At 50.7% G+C, this 18841-nt stretch overlaps 2 protein-coding genes across 2 annotated transcripts; both read right to left on the bottom strand.

The window, feature by feature from the left end:
* Positions 1–1514: 1514 nt before the first annotated feature.
* Positions 1515–8034, bottom strand: LOC102218238 (protein asteroid homolog 1-like). The gene is made up of 4 exons (XM_023337960.1): positions 6464–8034; positions 5333–5546; positions 2497–2653; positions 1515–2427 (listed from the first exon to the last, which is right to left on the bottom strand). The coding sequence occupies exons 1-4, from the start codon at positions 7670–7672 to the stop codon at positions 1950–1952; spliced, it is 2058 nt and encodes a 685-aa protein (XP_023193728.1). The 5' UTR covers positions 7673–8034; the 3' UTR covers positions 1515–1949.
* A 711-nt stretch (positions 8035–8745) lies between these two features.
* man2a1 (mannosidase alpha class 2A member 1) lies at positions 8746–17924 on the bottom strand. Its single transcript, XM_023338535.1, has 25 exons — positions 17820–17924; positions 17650–17719; positions 16959–17101; positions 16670–16888; positions 16437–16581; positions 16278–16365; positions 16082–16165; positions 15865–15992; positions 15627–15800; positions 15367–15553; positions 14975–15152; positions 14696–14886; positions 14416–14613; positions 12880–12994; positions 12653–12720; positions 12416–12584; positions 12110–12346; positions 11914–12036; positions 11724–11838; positions 11511–11644; positions 10234–10375; positions 10035–10165; positions 9728–9919; positions 9298–9408; positions 8746–9226 (listed from the first exon to the last, which is right to left on the bottom strand). Exons 3-25 carry the CDS (start codon positions 17097–17099, stop codon positions 9071–9073), a joined length of 3426 nt encoding a protein of 1141 aa, XP_023194303.1. The 5' UTR covers positions 17100–17101; positions 17650–17719; positions 17820–17924; the 3' UTR covers positions 8746–9070.
* Positions 17925–18841: the final 917 nt, after the last annotated feature.

The following is an 18841-nucleotide window of genomic DNA, read 5'->3' as shown; positions in this document are numbered from 1 at the left end:
GCTAACAGCCGTTTGTGTGTTGTTTCCTTACACCTACAAACTGTAGCCCACCTGCCTCCCCTGATCTCACGTCACCATGGAAACATCAGCAAATGTTGCTGGACAAGATAAAAAAAAAAACAACAGATTCAATAAAACATTCAGAAAATATATTAATTAATGAACTCCAATTCATTATCAGATAATAATCCGATAATAAACAGATAATAATCAGATAATATCCATCCATCCATACATCCATCTTCTTCTGCTTATCCGAGGTTGGGTCGCGGGGGTAGCAGCTTCAGAAGGGAGGCCCAGACTTCCCTCCCCGGCCACTTCTTCCAGCTCCTCCGGGGGAATCCCAAGATGTTCCCAGGCCAGCCGAGAGACATCGTCCCTTCAGCGTGTCCTGGGTTTTCCCCTCCTCCTGGTGGGACCTGAACACCTCACCAGGGAGGCGCCCAGGAGGCATTCTGACCAGATGCTCCTCAACTGGCTCCTCTCGATGTGAAGGAGCAGCAGCTCTACTCTGAGTCCCTCCCGGATGACTGAGCTTCTCTCTCTAAGGGAGAGCCCAGCCACCCTACGGAGAAAACCCATTTCGGCCGCTTGTATCCGCGATCTCGTGCTTTCGGTCATGACCCAAAGCTCATGACCATAGATGAGGGTGGGAACGTAGATCGACCGGTAAATCGAGAGCTTCGCTTTTTGGCTCAGCTCTTTCTTCACCACGACGGACCGGTACAGCGCCCGCTTGACAGCAGACGCTGCGCCAATCCGCCTGTCGATCTCCCGCTCCCTTCTTCCCCCATTCGTGAACAAGATCCCGAGATACTTAAACTCCTCCACTTGGGGCAGGACACCCCCCCTAACCTGGAGAAGGCACTCTACCCTTTTCCGGCTCAAGACCATGGCCTCGGATTTGGAGGCACTGATCCCCATCCCGGCCGCTTCACACTCGGCTGCGAACCGCTCCAGCGAGAGCTGCAGATCACGATCTGATGAAGCCAACAGGACCACATCGTCTGCGAAAAGCAGAGACGAGATCCTAAGGCCACCAAATCGGATCCCCTCAACACCTTGGCTGTTCTAGAGATTCTGTCCATGAAAGTAATGAACAGAATCGGTGACAAAGGGCAGCCCTGGCGGAGTCCAACTCTCACCGGAAACGAGCCCGACTTACTGCCGGCAATGCGGACCAGACTCTGACACCGGTCATACAGGGACCTGACAGCCCGTATCAAAGGGCCCAGTACCCCATACTCCCGGAGAACCCCCCACAGGGCTCCCCGAGGGACACGGTCGAACACCTTCTCCAAGTCCACAAAACACATGTAGACTGGTTGGGCGAACTCCCATGCACCCTCCAGGACCCTGCCGAGGGTGTAGAGCTGGTCCAGTGTTCCACGACCAGGACGAAAACCACACTGCTTTTCCTGGATCCGAGGTTCGACTATCTGATGGACCCTCCTCTCCAGGACCCCTGAGTAGACCTTGCCAGGGAGGCTTAAGAGTGTGACCCCTCTATAATTGGAGCACACCCTCCGGTCCCCCTTTTTGAACAGGGGGACCGGACAGACAGAACAGATAATAATCAGATAATAATCAGCCTCATGAAGGTGTTTTATTGAACTGAGATCTTCCTTCAGACTAATTTTACCTAATATATTACAGTTCATTCAGGTTTTCATATTTGATTGAACAAAAGAGAAACTGTTGCTCTAAAACAGTTGTCATTAAACAGCCAAGATAAGATATAGTTTAAAAGCAGAGAGCAGAAACAGATTGCTGCAGCCTTCAGAGCAGAATGTCCTACTTAAAACCTGTATTCCCATCTCAACACTCAGCCTTAAAAACACATTTGGCACACTAAAGTAGCAAAAACCAGAGCAACAGGTTGCTGAGAGCAACAGCAACAGGTTTCCTCAGGGAGCAACATCAGCTTCCTGTCAACGATTTGCAAACCTTCATTCCGTCTGTCTGTTTTTTTTCTTCTGCGTTTCCCTCCCGTCATCGTCTGGGCCCGTCCTCCTGGTGGGAAAATTATTCTGGTAACTATGGAAAAATGTTCTTCCATCTCTTGTACATGGGGACCTTAATGGTTGTGAAGACTCTCTATATGGGGACCTTAATCCTTCTGGGGTCCCTCCTTGGGGTGAGGGAATTGCTCTAATTAGGGACGATCCTGAAGCTGAGACCAGCCTCCTGTGCTTGATCTGTCTTCCAGCTGAGGCCCGCCCCCTGAACGGGCCCCGCCCCATGAACTGGCCCCGCCCCCTAGCCAGTTCCTCATCAGCTTCCTGTCCAGCAGACTGGATGACCGTCAGGGCTCTGTCCAGCAGCTCTCTCTCGCCGTCCTGCAGCCGCTCCCTACTCTCTCTGAAAGCGTTGGAGTCGGTCAGCAGCTGGTTCTGCAGCTGGTGGAGCCATGGACCGCAGTACAGCCTGGAGGCAGGGTCAGAGGTCAGGGGTCAGCTAGAATACGGCCTGTCTGAAGATCAGCCGGGCGTTTACCTGCAGCACTGCGGCTCCGGCAGAGGGAAGCGCAGCAGCTGGTTGAGGTGGAGGCTCTGCCTCAGGCAGGTCAACCAGCGGCTGAAAGCATGAGCAGCACCGGCCTGCAGGGGGCGCCGAGCAGCCACCACACCCGGGCTGGACCGGACCGCACTGCCTGCAACAGGGACACACCATCCAACCGTCATCCAACCGTCATCCAACCATCATCCAACCGTCATCCAACCATCATCCAACCACCGTCCAACCATCATCCAACCACCGTCCAACCATCATCCAACCACCATCCAACCACCATCCAACCGTCATCCAACCACCGTCCAACCATCATCCAACCACCATCCAACCGTCATCCAACCATCATCCAACCACCGTCCAACCGTCATCCAACCATCATCCAACCACCGTCAACCGTCATCCAACCATCATCCAACCACCGTCCAACCATTATCCAACCACCATCCAACCACCATCCAACCGTCATCCAACCACCGTCCAACCACCGTCCAACCATCATCCAACCACCATCCAACCGTCATCCAACCTTCATCCAACCATCATCCAACCGTCATCCAACCATCATCCAACCACCGTCCAACCATCATCCAACCACCGTCCAACCATCATCCAACCACCATCCAACCACCATCCAACCGTCATCCAACCACCGTCCAACCACCATCCAACCACCGTCCAACCACCATCCAACCATCATCCAACCGTCATCCAACCACCGTCCAACCACCATCCAACCGTCATCCAACTGTCATCCAACCACCGTCCAACCATCATCCAACCACCGTCCAACCATCATCCAACCACCATCCAACCACCATCCAACCGTCATCCAACCACCGTCCAACCATCATCCAACCACCATCCAACCGTCATCCAACCATCATCCAACCACCGTCCAACCGTCATCCAACCATCATCCAACCACCGTCAACCGTCATCCAACCATCATCCAACCACCGTCCAACCATTATCCAACCACCATCCAACCACCATCCAACCGTCATCCAACCACCGTCCAACCACCGTCCAACCATCATCCAACCACCATCCAACCGTCATCCAACCTTCATCCAACCACCGTCCAACCATCATCCAACCACCATCCAACCACCATCCAACCGTCATCCAACCATCATCCAACCACCGTCCAACCACCGTCCAACCATCATCCAACCACCATCCAACCGTCATCCAACCATCATCCAACCACCATCCAACCGTCATCCAACCGTCATCCAACCACCGTCCAACCACCATCCAACCATCATCCAACCGTCATCCAACCACCGTCCAACCACCATCCAACCGTCATCCAACTGTCATCCAACCACCATCCAACCGTCATCCAACCGTCATCCAACCGTCATCCAACCACCGTCCAACCACCATCCAACCGTCATCCAAACATCATCCAACCACCGTCCAACCGTCATCCAACCATCATCCAACCACCGTCCAACCGTCATCCAACCATCATCCAACCACCGTCAACCGTCATCCAACCATCATCCAACCACCGTCCAACCATTATCCAACCACCATCCAACCACCATCCAACCGTCATCCAACCACCGTCCAACCACCGTCCAACCATCATCCAACCACCATCCAACCGTCATCCAACCTTCATCCAACCACCGTCCAACCATCATCCAACCACCATCCAACCGTCATCCAACCATCATCCAACCACCGTCCAACCACCGTCCAACCATCATCCAACCACCATCCAACCGTCATCCAACCATCATCCAACCACCATCCAACCGTCATCCAACCACCGTCCAACCACCATCCAACCATCATCCAACCGTCATCCAACCACCGTCCAACCACCATCCAACCGTCATCCAACTGTCATCCAACCACCATCCAACCGTCATCCAACCGTCATCCAACCACCGTCCAACCACCATCCAACCGTCATCCAAACATCATCCAACCACCGTCCAACTGTCATCCAACCATCATCCAACCACCGTCCAACCATCATCCAACCACCATCCAACCACCATCCAACCGTTATCCAACCATCATCCAACCACCGTCCAACCACCGTCCAACCATCATCCAACCACCATCCAACCGTCATCCAACCACCGTCCAACCATCATCCAACCACCATCCAACCACCATCCAACCGTCATCCAACCATCATCCAACCACCGTCCAACCACCGTCCAACCATCATCCAACCACCATCCAACCATCATCCAACCATCATCCAACCACCGTCCAACCGTCATCCAACCGTCATCCAACCGTCATCCAACCACAGTCCAACCACCGTCCAACCGTCATCCAACCGTCATCCAACCGTCATCCAACCACAGTCCAACCACCATCCAACCATCATCCAACCGTCATCCAACCACCGTCCAACCACCATCCAACCGTCATCCAACTGTCATCCAACCACCATCCAACTGCCATCCAACCGTCATCCAACTGTCATCCAACCACCATCCAACTGCCATCCAACCGCCATCCAACCACCATCCAACCGCCATCCAACTGTCATCCAACCACCGTCCAACCACCATCCAACTGTCATCCAACCGTCATCCAACCGTCATCCAACCATCATCCAACCACCGTCCAACCACCATCCAACCGTCATCCAACCACCGTCCAACCACCATCCAACAGTCATCCAACCACCATCCAACCACCATCCAACCGTCATCCAACTGTCATCCAACCACCATCCAATCATCATCCAACTGCCATCCAACCGCCATCCAACCGCCATCCAACCATCATTCAACCGCCATCCAACCGTCATCCAACCGTTATACATCATCCTGCTGAGCCTCACCTCCATCAGTGTTTCCTTGCAGGAATCCGAGGACCAGGGCCTGGAGGCAGGACATGTTGAATCCTTCTAAGGGGTTCTGCTGGCGGTTCTGGTACCAGAACCAGAACCGGGTCACACAGAGTGTCAGCTTCAGCTGGTCCGGGATGTGTTCAAGGTCCAAGCCTGAACATCCCAGAGCTTCATACAAGACGGTGTGGCGTAGATCCTCAGGAGCCTGCAGAGGAAATAGAGTCATGATTTCCTTGCACGGTTTTATTTTTCATCTTGATCCTTAGAAGAGAAGGTAACATGAACCGCTGTTCAGTCAGGAGCTTAAAGGTGCAGCAACACAGAGGACCTCAGTCGGGGTCTTCAGGGTGTCCTTCATTCTGCCCAATGTCTACTTCCCTGTGCTACTACAGAAAATAACATCCAGCTTCTCTCTTTCCCTCTCCTTCGTCTAACTTCAACTCCGTCACCATTCTGCCCAGTGAGGGACTCTGCTTGTCATAAAAGACGCCCAGTTAGCACTGAACACAACACCACAGACACTGGACCCATGAGGAATTGCTTCCTTATAGGCTACACTTTTGGATCTCTGATCAATGGTTGGTAGTCGGTACCACACTGAGATCATTAAACTGCTCTTAGTCTAACCTCAGCAGGTTGCCATGATGGAGCAACAAGAGCCAAAGTCAAAGGCAATGTAACCCCCAGGATCAGCAGAGCACTCCAACCTGCATAGGGCAGCATCACTTCTGGAGGTGGGCATCGTCAGAGGAGAACGTTAATAGTTTACATAGATGCAAACAGTAGAAATAAAGGACCAGCAAGAACACAGCAGAATTTTTAGATTTTTAGAGACATTAGTTTGTTTCACTCATTGTTCATCAACAGGATCTCGTGACATGGTGGTACATCCCTAGCATGTTACATCCCTGGTGTGTTAAATTCCTAGCGTGTTACTATGAGTGTAAGATCTCTTGACATCTTGTTACACCTCATGTATGTTAAAGCCCTGGTATGTTACTGTTGGTGTTACGAGATGTTGCGATATCTTACTTCTCCGCTATTTTTAACTGATTGGTTTTCATTGTAACCTGGAGCAACATCTTATCAGTGAACAGCATGATCCAAGTGAAGCAGTTTTACCTCATTCAGATGTTCCAGCTCCAGTTTCTGCAGCTCCTCTGGTGTCACACCTGCTTGGACAGGGGTGACCTGTTTAGGACGCATATCTTCAGTGCCCTCCCGGTCATATTCCGTGCATGGCTCCGATCCTAGCAACAGTCCGTAAAAGAACTGTCGGATCCGGAGGGACGCACTGTAGCTGCTGGGCTGGGAGAAGTCCTCCACCAGTGGAGTCAAGGTCATTGACTTCTGGATCACAACAGATGTGACAAAGGAGGTCAGTCTTCCTCTCTGAATTTCCTGGATGACCCACTGAGGCAGGTTGGGACGAGGTGGCTCCTTTAAGGCATATTGTTGAGCTGAATTCAGGAAAAGTTTGATGTCCTCCTGCTTAGATCTGCCAGCCAGCTGCAGAGCTGCTGTCACAGCCTCTTCAGGCGTCTTCCCCCTGAAATCTCCTAAAAGCCTGAGGATGGCTCGCTGTCGACAGGTAGAGGATCCTCCTGGCTGCTGAGCTTCAGGATATCTTCTGATTAACCTTTTGATGTCTTCTTTTTCCAACTGTGAGTAATCATTTCCTGATAAAGCAGCAAAGACAGGCATGTGCTTCTCGTCGACATTAAAACATCTACAAAACTGTGAGATTCTGTAGCGCCGAGCAGGAATGGCTCCTTGTGTCACAGACTCCCACTGGAATCCATCAATTGAAAGAAACCCTTCCTGCACATCAAAGATGTAAAAATCTGAGTCGTTGGACAGAACGGGGCATTTCCTCTCATTGGCCCTCAGAGCGGCTGTCAGGTCTGCCTCTCCGAAACACTGCTGGATCTCCACCTGCAGCTCCTGAAGGACCTGGATGAAGACGTCTTTGACCAGAGGAGGCAAGATGTTGTCCCACTCGCCGGCCCTGGACTCTGAAAGTCTCTTTGCTTTCTGAAGTTTGTCTTTCAGACGATTTCCAACAGTTTTGTTCTTCACAGGTTCTGCGCCTCCATCCAGAACGACCAGCGGTTTGATGTTGCATCTCCTCAGGCTGCTGAAGAACCGACAGACCAGACCACTGAATGCAGAGTAATCTCCTCCGTGTTGCTGGTCCAACTTTGGCTCAGAGTTAAAATACAGAGAATAGTAGAGATTTGGACCGTCAATGATGACGGCGCTGTCCTTGAAGCCAACATCCTCCAAAGTATCTGACTCTGCAACCAGAGTCTTCATTCCCTTAACGCCCATGGTCTCTGAAGGTCGCAGAAAGGTGAACGTTGCTGAATGCGTCTGCGGACTCTTCTCTCTACCAGGAACCAGGAAGAAGGCAGGCTGCCAAACTGAAACCCACAGCACCAGTGAGAGTCGGATCAACACCAACAATTCAATAGTTTGAATTGTTTAGTTGACCTTTGACTTTGTGACAGTTCCTCTACAAAGAACCATCACAGAGAGAAGACATCCAGATAAAACCGATCATCTAACTGCAGGTTAACGCCCTGAGACCGTTTTTTTCTGTTCTGATTAACTTCTGAGATAAGACCGAATGGACCAATCAGAGTTCAGCAGTTTATTCTCTGACAGTGGAGGCTGACTCCATTTGGTCACATGATTCCTGAGAAACTGAAACTTAAGGAGTAAAAGATCCTCAGATCACATTTCACAGGTCACGATTCCTGAGAAACTGAAACTTAAGGAGTAAAAGATCCTCAGATCACATGTGACAATCAGCAGCAGCTCCTGCTGTTCTGACCCGGCCCGGTGGTTCCGGTCATGATGTCCAGAACCACCTGGATGATGAGGCTTCGAGAGTGGCTGAGGTTATGTTGAGCCGTCTCTGTAGTCATGCTGTTACGGGTCACTGGGGGAAAAACGGCCCAATTTCTGCTCTGCTCCAATTTTGTGTTATTTGTTGTTTTTTTCAACTTTTAACTTTATTTAAATTAGAAAGGAAATAATTATTGCAGGTCAAGATGAAAGGTGTCTCGACTCCTAATGTGATTTTTTATTTGGTTGGCCAGAAAATGTTTTTATTGTCAGCAACAAGATGTTTCTTATTAAAGTCCTGCTGTACTGAACCCGGTTAAATTGGACCGGACCGGCCCGGCTCGAGTCCGTCTCACTGAAAGGTTTGCTGAATGTTTGTGACTCGATGTGTCAGGATACAAAAATGAAATAAAAATACAGAAAATTCTCCATTTTCCATTTAGAAAGATTCAGTTTTCTGCTTGGAGCCCAACAGAACCCAGAAAAACCCAGCAGAACCTGTGGATTGGATCAACAAGGAACAACTTTCTTTAAACACAAAATGACTCCAGATGTTTTCATTTCAACAATAATTAAATTTTTATTGGACCAGATTTGCCCAGAACAGAGCCAGAACAGAACCAGAACCCTTCACATTTTCTTCATCAGTTTCACAGAAAACAAAGAAATTTACAAAAATATATTTCCCAGAATTCCCTTGGTCACAAAAAACAACAACCACCCAGATTCACGCTCAGGGAGAACAGCGACACAGCATCTCCATGGAAACACACACACTCTACACACATGTTGCCGCAGCAATGAGACAGTTGCAGTGTTTGACCTCAGATGGCTTTTATTGTGAAAGAGCCAGACTTCCTGCTTGCTGCTACAGCTTCATTAGTCGATCTCCACCCGGAATGCACTGATCTCCATGGGGCGGAGCTCCTGCGCCTGGTGGGCGGAGTCAGACCGGTCGTGGTCCCGGAGCAGCGTTAGGCCGGAGCGGCGCAGCGAACGGAACCGCAGCGGAGCGAACAGATCGTCCAGGTCCAGCTGCAGGAGACACAGAACCATCTGTAAAAACGAAAAACTGACAGAAAACCTGAGTCCAGCGGAAGTCCAACCTCATCCAGGCCATTCCAGGAGCAGGCTGGGCGCGGCGTGGGGGCGGAGCTACAGTCAAAGCCCTTCCTGTGGAGGAGGAGTGCCACTTCCTGTGACGGGCTCCCAGCTTCCTGTTTGTCAACAGAGACAGAACGTAGATCAGAGTGGATCTGATCCAGAACCGGCAGAACCCTGAAGATCAGCAGAGGCATCACTCTGGGAGGAAGCTGACACCAGTCAGACCTCTTTCCCCCAGCCGGTTGGACCCACCGGTTCTGATTCTTTCTGACCCATCAGAAAGGATCTTAACCGGATCAGACCACTGGGACTGGACCGGACCAGACCGCTCAGATCAGGTGAACCCTGGGTGCTCTCAGTCCCAGACTCGCCTGTTGGCCAGGTGTGATCAAGTTACTGTGAGGAGAGACAGGAAGTGACGTCAGCTCTCACCTTTGGATCCTCCAGCGTCCTCAGATTCAACAAGTGAAGGTCGCATGGCAGAGAGGAGCGCAGCGCCTGGAAAGGGCGGAGCTTCGGCAGCTGGTCGCCCGGGCCGACCATGGTGATGGGAGGATGGGAGAGAGAGAGAGAGGCCAGGTGGGCGAGGAGAGACAGGTGTTCCACTGAGGCTCCACCCACTTCCTGTTGGATAAAGCAGAGCAGAACCATCAGGGCCGTGTTGGCAGTTCTGCTTTTCCTGGATGGAACCTGTTCCTTGTTGTTGTCATGGTAACTTGGTGGAGCCCCGCCCCCTCACCTCGGCCCCGCCCCTGTCCTCCAGCAGCAGGCGGTAGAGAGCGACGGTCGGCTTGTTGTCGGTGACCCCCTGACCCAGGCCACGGTTATCGTCCTGCTGCAGCCGCCGGTCCAGCACCAGCTCCAGCTCACCTGCCCAGGTAAACACAGAGCTCAGTTCTCAGCCAGAACCGTTCCGCCGGTTCCGGAGCAGCGCTCACCGGCTCGGAGCGACGCCACCGCCTGGCTCTGCGCCGACAGCAGCGACAGACGACTCGATGCGTCCTGCAGGAATGCTGCCGACGTCATCGGGTAGAAGTTGGCCTGCAGGGGGAGCTTCTCCAGCGAGCGGCGTTGCTGCATCTGCACAGCAACCATTCAGCAACTCAGCAACCAGTCAGCAACTCAGCAACCATTCAGCAACTCAGCAACCAGTCAGCAACTCAGCAACCATTCAGCAACTCAGCAACCATTCAGCAACCAGTCAGCAACCATTCAGCAACTCAGCAACCATTCAGCAACTCAGCAACCATTCAGCAACCAGTCAGCAACTCAGCAACCAGTCAGCAACTCAGCAACCATTCAGCAACTCAGCAACCAGTCAGCAACTCAGCAACCAACCAACAACTCAACAACCATTCAGCAACTCAGCAACCAGTCAGCAACTCAGCAACCATTCAGCAACTCAGCAACCAGTCAGCAACTCAGCAACCAACCAACAACTCAACAACCATTCAGCAACTCAGCAACCAGTCAGCAACTCAGCAACCATTCAGCAACTCAGCAACCATTCAGCAACTCAGCAACCATTCAGCAACCAGTCAGCAACTCAGCAACCAGTCAACAGCACAGCAACCATTCATCAACTCAGCAACCAGTCAGCAACTCAGCAACCAACCAACAACTCAGCAACCATTCAGCAACTCAGCAACCAGTCAGCAACTCAGCAACCAATCAACAGCACAGCAACCATTCATCAACTCAGCAACCAGTCAGCAACTCAGCAACCAACCAACAACTCAGCAACCATTCAGCAACTCAGCAACCAGTCAGCAACTCAGCAACCAACCAACAACTCAGCAACCATTCAGCAACTCAGCAACCAGTCAGCAACTCAGCAACCAGTCAGCAACTCAGCAACCAGTCAACAGCACAGCAACCATTCATCAACTCAGCAACCAGTCAGCAACTCAGCAACCAACCAACAACTCAGCAACCATTCAGCAACTCAGCAACCAGTCAGCAACTCAGCAACCAACCAACAACTCAGCAACCAGTCAGCAACTCAGCAACCAACCAACAACTCAGCAACCATTCAGCAACTCAGCAACCATTCAGCAACTCAGCAACCATTCATCAACTCAGCAACCATTCAGCAACTCAGCAACCAGTCAGCAATCCAATAACCAGCAACTTCTCAGCTGTCAGTAAGGAAGCTCCTGATTGGTTGCCTGACTAAACCAAACTTAAAGCGGATCAGTAAAGGAAGAGCAAGAACCTGGAAGCCATTGAGGTCGGTATAGAAACGGTTGCCGCTGGCGACATCAGTGACGAGCCGCATGACCAGCTCCCTGTTGGTCTCCGACCTGATGTCCACCATGTTGGAAATCTCCAGGGATTTCCCAGCATGCCCTGCAACACACAGGAACCTCTTATTGTGAAAATCCTGAAACAGAACAGGAAGTTCCTTTCTGGCCGGAAACACGGATACCGTCCAGGTGGTAGAGCCGCACGGTGTGTGTGAAGTGTGGGAAGCAGGAAGTGATGTCAGAGAAGATGGGGCCCCTAGTGACCCGGATCAGCGGGGGCTCAGAGGACGAGTAGGCCTGTAGGGGGCGAGAGAGAGAGACTATGAGTGAGAGAGAGAGAGAGAGAGAGATAGGGATGTTCTCCTGACTCACCTGAGGCCCCTCCTCCCCTGGCAGGAACAGGTACGCTCCGCTGCGGTCCCCTGAGGTTCTGGTTCCGTACCACAGGAAGTGGACCTGGACCTGTCGGACCCGACCGTCCTGCAGCTGCAGCTTCTGCTCCAGAATGAAAACAAACTTTTTTTTTTTTTCCCTCGTTTGATCAGGCTTTTACTTTGAAGGGCCAGACCTGCAGCAGGCCGGTCTCAGGGGAGCTCCATATGTGAAGATGCTTGTTACTAAGCAACAGAGGCAAGTCGGCTTCAGGTCCTTGGAGCCGGGACACCTGGAAGTGCTCAGAGTGGACGGTTGGTGGGTCGCCATGGCGATGGACGACATAGCGCGCCCGGGGGGCGGAGCCAGCCGGAGCTTTGATCACATGATACACGTTGAGCGACAGAGGAGGAAGTTCAGCAACGAAGGAGAGCTGGGGGAAAGGAGCAGAGGAGTTCAGAGAGCTACTGCTGCTGGGATCAATAATCAATCAATCACTCACCTGGAAGGCTTCTGCAGACACTTTACTAGGCTCCGCCCACACACCAGAGACCTGCACTGCCATTGGTCGACCGCTTGCTGCATCGACGACGCGAGCGTCTGGAGAATCCACCACCAGCGTGATGACAGAGGTACGGAGCTGCTCCGTCGGGTTCAAAACGATCAATGACCTGCAGCAATCACCAATAATCAATACCTATATATACCTGAACCTTCACACAGATGCACACCTCCTCACCTGGGCTCATCACCGAGCGTCAACGTCGTCTTCTGAGGCAAAGCGTCCTGCGCAGAGATCACCTCATCCTGAAAAAACACATTGCAGGTGAGAACAGGTGAGAACAGGTGAGTTCATGTGCGCAACCAGAGCAGCAGTCATGTAAAAATGAGACTTGAAAATAACAATTGAGTTTTTATTATTAAACTAGTCCTTATAGATTAATCAGTGAGGTAACCGTTCAGCACCATTTGCAAGAAGGGTTTTGATGGGTCTTCGTGGTACTGGCTCTTGTCCAACAGGATTAGCCAGTGGGCGGAGCTCAGCAACACCTGGCGCAGGTTCAGGATGGCATGAAACAACCTGTAAAACAAACCTGCTGTCATGTTTTCTTTTATTTGACAGAATAAATACAGAAGACTAACAATACAGGTACCATGCTAAAGCCAATAAGCTAGCAATGTCACCACAGGATATCGCCTTAACAACAGGTCACAAACAGACCAACATCAGACTACGCATGCTAACAACAGGCTAACCATGCTACATCATCGTTACAGCAGGTTGGTAACAACAGAGTGACATGCTAACCTTAACCAAACAAGAGGCTAACAAGATAACACTAAGAGTGTGTCAACATGCTAATAGCTGGCTAACAAGGTCACGGCTTAGATGTTATAATCAGACTACCAAGGTGATGATATACTAACAACTTCCTAATATTAAGTTAAAACAGACATTATAGCAACAGAATAACCAGACGATAATAGTAGCAGCAGCCATAAAAAAAAGCTAAGTTGTAGCAACAGGCTAACAAAGTGATAGCATGCAAAACATGCTAATAACCTAACAAGGTAACAGGCTAAGAATTGGCTATGAAAGTAGTACGAGGCCACTAGCATGTTAATATCGGTGAAATAATCTGCATGGAAACAACATGCCAACAACATTAACCAAGTGAACAAACTCAATAAAATGCTAATAATAAAGGGAGTTAATTCTGAAAGCTAATGCTAACGCTGAAGGGATGTGATGGGATGTTAATGCTAAAAGCTAACTGCTGACGTTGAACAGGAAGTTACCTCTTAGCATTTTCCATGTTGACAGCATCTTGAACAGAGAGTTTGGAGGGGAAAATGAGACACAAACAGGCTAATGCTAAAAACAAGCTACAAACAGCTGACAAGGTTTTCATTACTGGAATAAATACATCAAAAATATTTATGATTTATGGTGTTAAGACAGGACGGTTACAAGCCTTATTCATAGGCTACATATTTCATGTTAATTTAGAACAAAATAGTTTTTGTTGGTTTTAAATAAAATTAATTATTTTTGTAAATAGTGTTTTTAATTCTTAACTTAAGATTGCAACTTTAAAATATAACTGACAAGCAAGAGCCACAGAGTCTTAGAGTTTTTACTCTGCACTGTGAGAGCAAGCCAACGAAGTCATACTTTATTCCCAATCGATTTGGATTGAATTGCATAAGTAGATATGAAGCCAGAAATTATATCTGTTGTAAACTGTGGCTGGTCAAACTAACTACATGTGACAAGTCATTTTATTTTAATAATTGGTATAAGCAGCGGAATGAGTGAAATGCTGGCAAAAGTAAGCATAGCTGCTAGCATAGCTGCTAGCGTAGCTCAAGAACATCTCATTAAATGGAGGATTGGATTTGTTCAGATTGACCTCAGCTGGTTTTATTTATCCCTGCTGATAAAGTTTTACTGTGGTTACGTGAACAAAGAGCCTCCATGTTGGAACAGGAAGTGGTCACCTGGTTCCGTAGTCGATCACCACCGGGTCCCGCGCCGTTCCCGTGACGGCGTCGTGGTGCTGGAATAGCCCCAAGCTCCGCCTCCCCTCTGTCAGCCGCTGGTAATGTTCGCGTGCCGGAAACCCTTCGACCAGACGACCGTCGCCACGGAAACGGCGCATGTCAGCCAGCGTGAGAGTGTAAAAGATTTCAGTGGCTCTGAGTAGAGAAGCAGGTGAGAACCAGTGAGTTTGACCGGCAGAGGGCGCCGCGGCCCCCCGACCCAGCAGGACACGCCCACCTGAGCGTGGACTCCAGGGTCCGGTCCAGCCGCTTGTAGAACGGCCGGGAGGTGAAGTATCCGCTCCAGTAGTGGTCGTCCCGGTCGGCGTAGGTGAAGAAGTCTCCGCGTAGCGTGGGCAGCGTCGTTCCCGCCTCCGCCAGCCGCCGGTGCAGCGCCGCAAAGTAGTCTGACAGCGTCCCAAACCGGGCCTGGTACCAGAAAACCAGACTCAACCATAAGCTCTTAGCTCCGCTAGACTCATCCCTTAGCTCCGCCCCCGGCCAGGTGAGCCCTCACCTTGATGTGCAGCTCGGGATGCTGGTCGAAGTAGTCGAACAGCTTCTGGTAGTTGCTGAACTGTGCGTCCCACTCCCCGGACTCCACGAAGCGGAAATCGTCTCCCAGAGGAACCAGCAGCACCGAGGAGCGGAAGAGGCGGGACTTCTGTCGGTACTGGTCCAATAGGAGCAGAGCTCTGGGAGGAAGAGGAAGTCTGGTGTTCAGCCTCCTTGCTGGAGGCGGGGCATCACCCTTCTGAGCATGCTCAGTAAGAGCCACGGCTGCAAGGTCAACAACTCAAAGCAGGTGACTAAAGAGGATGTTGGCCTTTCAAAATAAAAGCCTGGTTCCATTAACATCAGGTATATCAGGTAATGAGGTGTGTGGCTGTGGCCCCGCCCCCTGCTCACCTCTCCTTGATGTTCTGCTCTGTGATTGGCTGCGGCGGGATCCTCCAGGGACAGAAGACCCGCCCCCCTGGCAGGCGGTGGAAGTCGAACTGGCAGCAGACGGCCGGGTTCGGGCCGCAGGTGTGAGGGACGTCGTAGCTGTAGAACGGCATCATGTGACATGTGATGTCACTGCGGGAGGAGGAGTCTGGAAGACAGGAAGTGGGCGGAGTCAGAACATTTACATCAGCGAGCTCAGAGTCTCTCGCCCTCTCTCTCACCCCAGCTCTGTCGCCATAGAAACTCCAGAGTCCGTTGCTGGGCAAAGTGCTTCTTGACGGAGTAGTGCACCCTCTGGATCAGCATGTTGCTAAGCCCCGCCCCCTTCAGCAGGTACGTCATGGAAGGGGAGTGGCCAAAGGGATCGACGGCCCAGCCGCTGCTCGGCTTCACGCCTACAGACAGACAGCGTCAGCGACGGGGGGCGGAGCCTCAGCCGCAAAGACAGGTGAGCCTTACCCAGGTGAGTCTGCAGCCACTGGTGGCCCTCCATCAGCTGATCCAGCATCGCAAAGTAGTGAGAGTTCGCTTCATCAGACATGACCCAACCGCCCGTCACCATCTCCAACTGCCCCGCCCCCACCAGGCTGGCCAATCACAGAGCAGACAGGAAACATGTGACCACGCCCACTCGGTCAGCTGACTGAGGATGAAGAGGAGCGTAGATGAAGGTTACCGTCTGACCAGCGCCCTCTTCTGGTCATCGATGTCGTTCCACCACTGGGAGAAGTAGCTGATCTCGGCCCAGATCATCTTCCTCCTGGGACCAACATGGCGCTGTTAGCGCTCACCCAGCACAGGCTACAGCTCTGATTAGTGATAGGCCGACACCGGGCCGCTCAGTTCTGGACCGGTCAGCACCGGTGGCCTACCTGCTGTCCTCTCCCAGTTTGACCAGCATGTTGTCCAGTATGTGTCTGGTCTGGTCCCGGTAGTAGCCGTCAAACGTCTTCACCCAGCCTGAAACACAGAGCAGTCGGTCACTTCACACACCTCAGGCTCCACCTGGAGGCCCGGCTCCGCCCACTCACCTGGGTCGTTGTGGGAGTGGGGAACCAGGAAGAGCTCCAGCGGCTGCTCCGCCCACTCGTCTCCACGGTAACTGATCTGGAAGCCCTGCTTCCAGGCGCCGCCGTCGGGGTTGTCGAAGGGCAGGAGGTCGTAGACGTCCAGCAGCTGAGGAGCAAACAGACGGTTCTGATCCGTTCTGATCGGATCAGCAACAGGCCAATCAGACAAACAGCTCTGAGCACGCTCAGATCACCTGCACTCCGTCGGGGTCGTCCTTCATCTCTTCGGCCTTCCGGCAGCCTGGAGGCGGAGCTGCTCGGTTGTGGGCGGAGTTAGAGCTGCCGTTGGCCCCGCCCCCTCCCTCAGGCGACTCTCTAACCAGCAGCGAGTCCCGCAGCCGAGCGACCAGCCGGTTGTTAACCACCAGGAGGCGCTCCAGTCTGTCGATTTTCAGCTGGAGGCGGGACAAATCCTGCACACAGACATCTGATTGGCTGACTGAGCCACGAGCCGCCCGGACCGTCACAGAACAAAGAACCTACTTCCTCCACCTGGCGGACAGGTGAGCCCCTGCCGTGGTCAGGCTCCACCCCCTGCATCAGCTCCAGCATGCGGTACAGTGACATCACAGCCAGGCAGAAGACTCCGCCCACTAGGACGGGCAGCACCCGGCCCCTCTTCATCGCTATGGCAACCAAGAGACAGTCAGGTCAGAATGGGCAGGTGCATGATGGGAAACGTAGGCAGGAGCAGAACTCGACAGTTGAGGACCGGTTCTGGTTCTGATTAGAACTTCCAGAGGCTGGAATATGTAAAACACTAGAACTGCAGGTTCAGGAACCAGAACCAGAACCATGCGGAACCAGAACCATGCAGAACTCTCCAGTCTGGCGTTCCAGAGGTTCTGATCTGAAAAGAGTTGGTTTGCTGCCTGTGACGTCATCGTGTGCTATGGCTGTGACGTCATAGCGCGGCTCCATGGGTCGTGAGCAGCTCTGCTTCCAGTTTCTAGACCTGCAGCTTCTGCTCTGGATCTGGACTGCGGCTGGAAACACGAGGATTTCTGGAGCTGAAAGCCGGTTCCGGTTCTGGTGGGTCCAAGATATAATAAGGCAGGTACCAGGTGTTTCCGTTCATAATAAAGTTGGTCATAAAGCTGCCGCGCATTCAACCCGCCAGTTCCTCCTTAATTATGGATCAAATTTGGTTTCCAATCTTTGGCAACAACTTTACCTGCAGCTCCAAACTCCTCTTCCTCACTTCCGGTTTGATCCAGTCGGCAGCTGCCCTCGCGCTCCTTCACCTGTGTGATGACGTCAGCTTAGCGTTAGCTGATTATGAAGACAGGAAACGGGGAAATTAAAGTTTTCCCAAATTTAAAGAAAAGTTTGAAAAGTTTTTACCCGCAGGACGTCACGAGCCCAGCCTGCTACTGCGGCTGCGCCCTGCACTTTGTTTTGTTTCCGGTTTGACTGAGCTGACTCAGCGCAGCGCTGACGTCACTACCTGGGCAAAACTTTCTTTCTTTTTTAATTAAACAAACAGTACACAAAGACTCGTTGAATTAATAAAAATAGAGTAAAATTTAAAACAAAGGAAAAGTAGAGACACTGGCAGTTTCTTTGTTGCAGAAACAGATTTCAAATGTTTCAATCAGGTGTAATACAGATCAAATTGAAGAAAAAAATCCAAACAAGGTGTAAAACCTCTGCATTTACAGCAGGATTTATGATATTTAACAAGCAAGAAGACAATATTTACCATGTCAGATATTTGACTATCAAATCATCAACATAGTATAATATGTGGGTGATGGTTATCTCTGGGATGGCTTCAGTTTTAAGGGACAACCAGTTTTTAATGTCTCTCCGTAGTTTAAAAGAAAAAGGACAGAAAAAAAGAGATGATTAATGATTCTTCTGGACATTCACTAAAGATACAACATGTTGAATCAAATTTAAATCTTTAGTGCAAAAATTCAGCCACTGGGTAAAAATTGTGAGATTTTGAAGTGAGTTTCTTTAACCTTTGGTGAAATTGGCCATTTTACATACTGGGAGAACAAATTCTTTATAATAGACAGATTGGTTGTTATCAAGATATTATTATTGTAATCATTAAATAATTTAGATTTGAAGGCCGTCACAAGCAGAACATTATTGTTTCTATCAGTCACACTATATTCTCCAGTTTTCATTTTGGGTAAAGATGAAATAACATTGAATATCTGAAGGTGTTTTGGATGAGATGGATCAGAGCTACAGGAACAGATTTACATATTTTTACATATTCATTACAAGCACAGCTCAGATTAAATTTGTTGGTAAAATCTCTATGATTTAACAAAACACCATTAAGTACTATCCATACTATCCAATAAGTCAGTTACAAATAAAATACCTTTTCATACCAGTCAGTTTTAAAA

Source organism: Xiphophorus maculatus, chromosome 8, assembly GCF_002775205.1.
Source record: "Xiphophorus maculatus strain JP 163 A chromosome 8, X_maculatus-5.0-male, whole genome shotgun sequence".
In the NCBI taxonomy this organism is placed as follows: domain Eukaryota; kingdom Metazoa; phylum Chordata; class Actinopteri; order Cyprinodontiformes; family Poeciliidae; genus Xiphophorus; species Xiphophorus maculatus.
The sequence above is the reverse complement of the archived record's forward strand: the minus strand, read 5'-3'. Positions and strand labels throughout refer to the sequence as shown.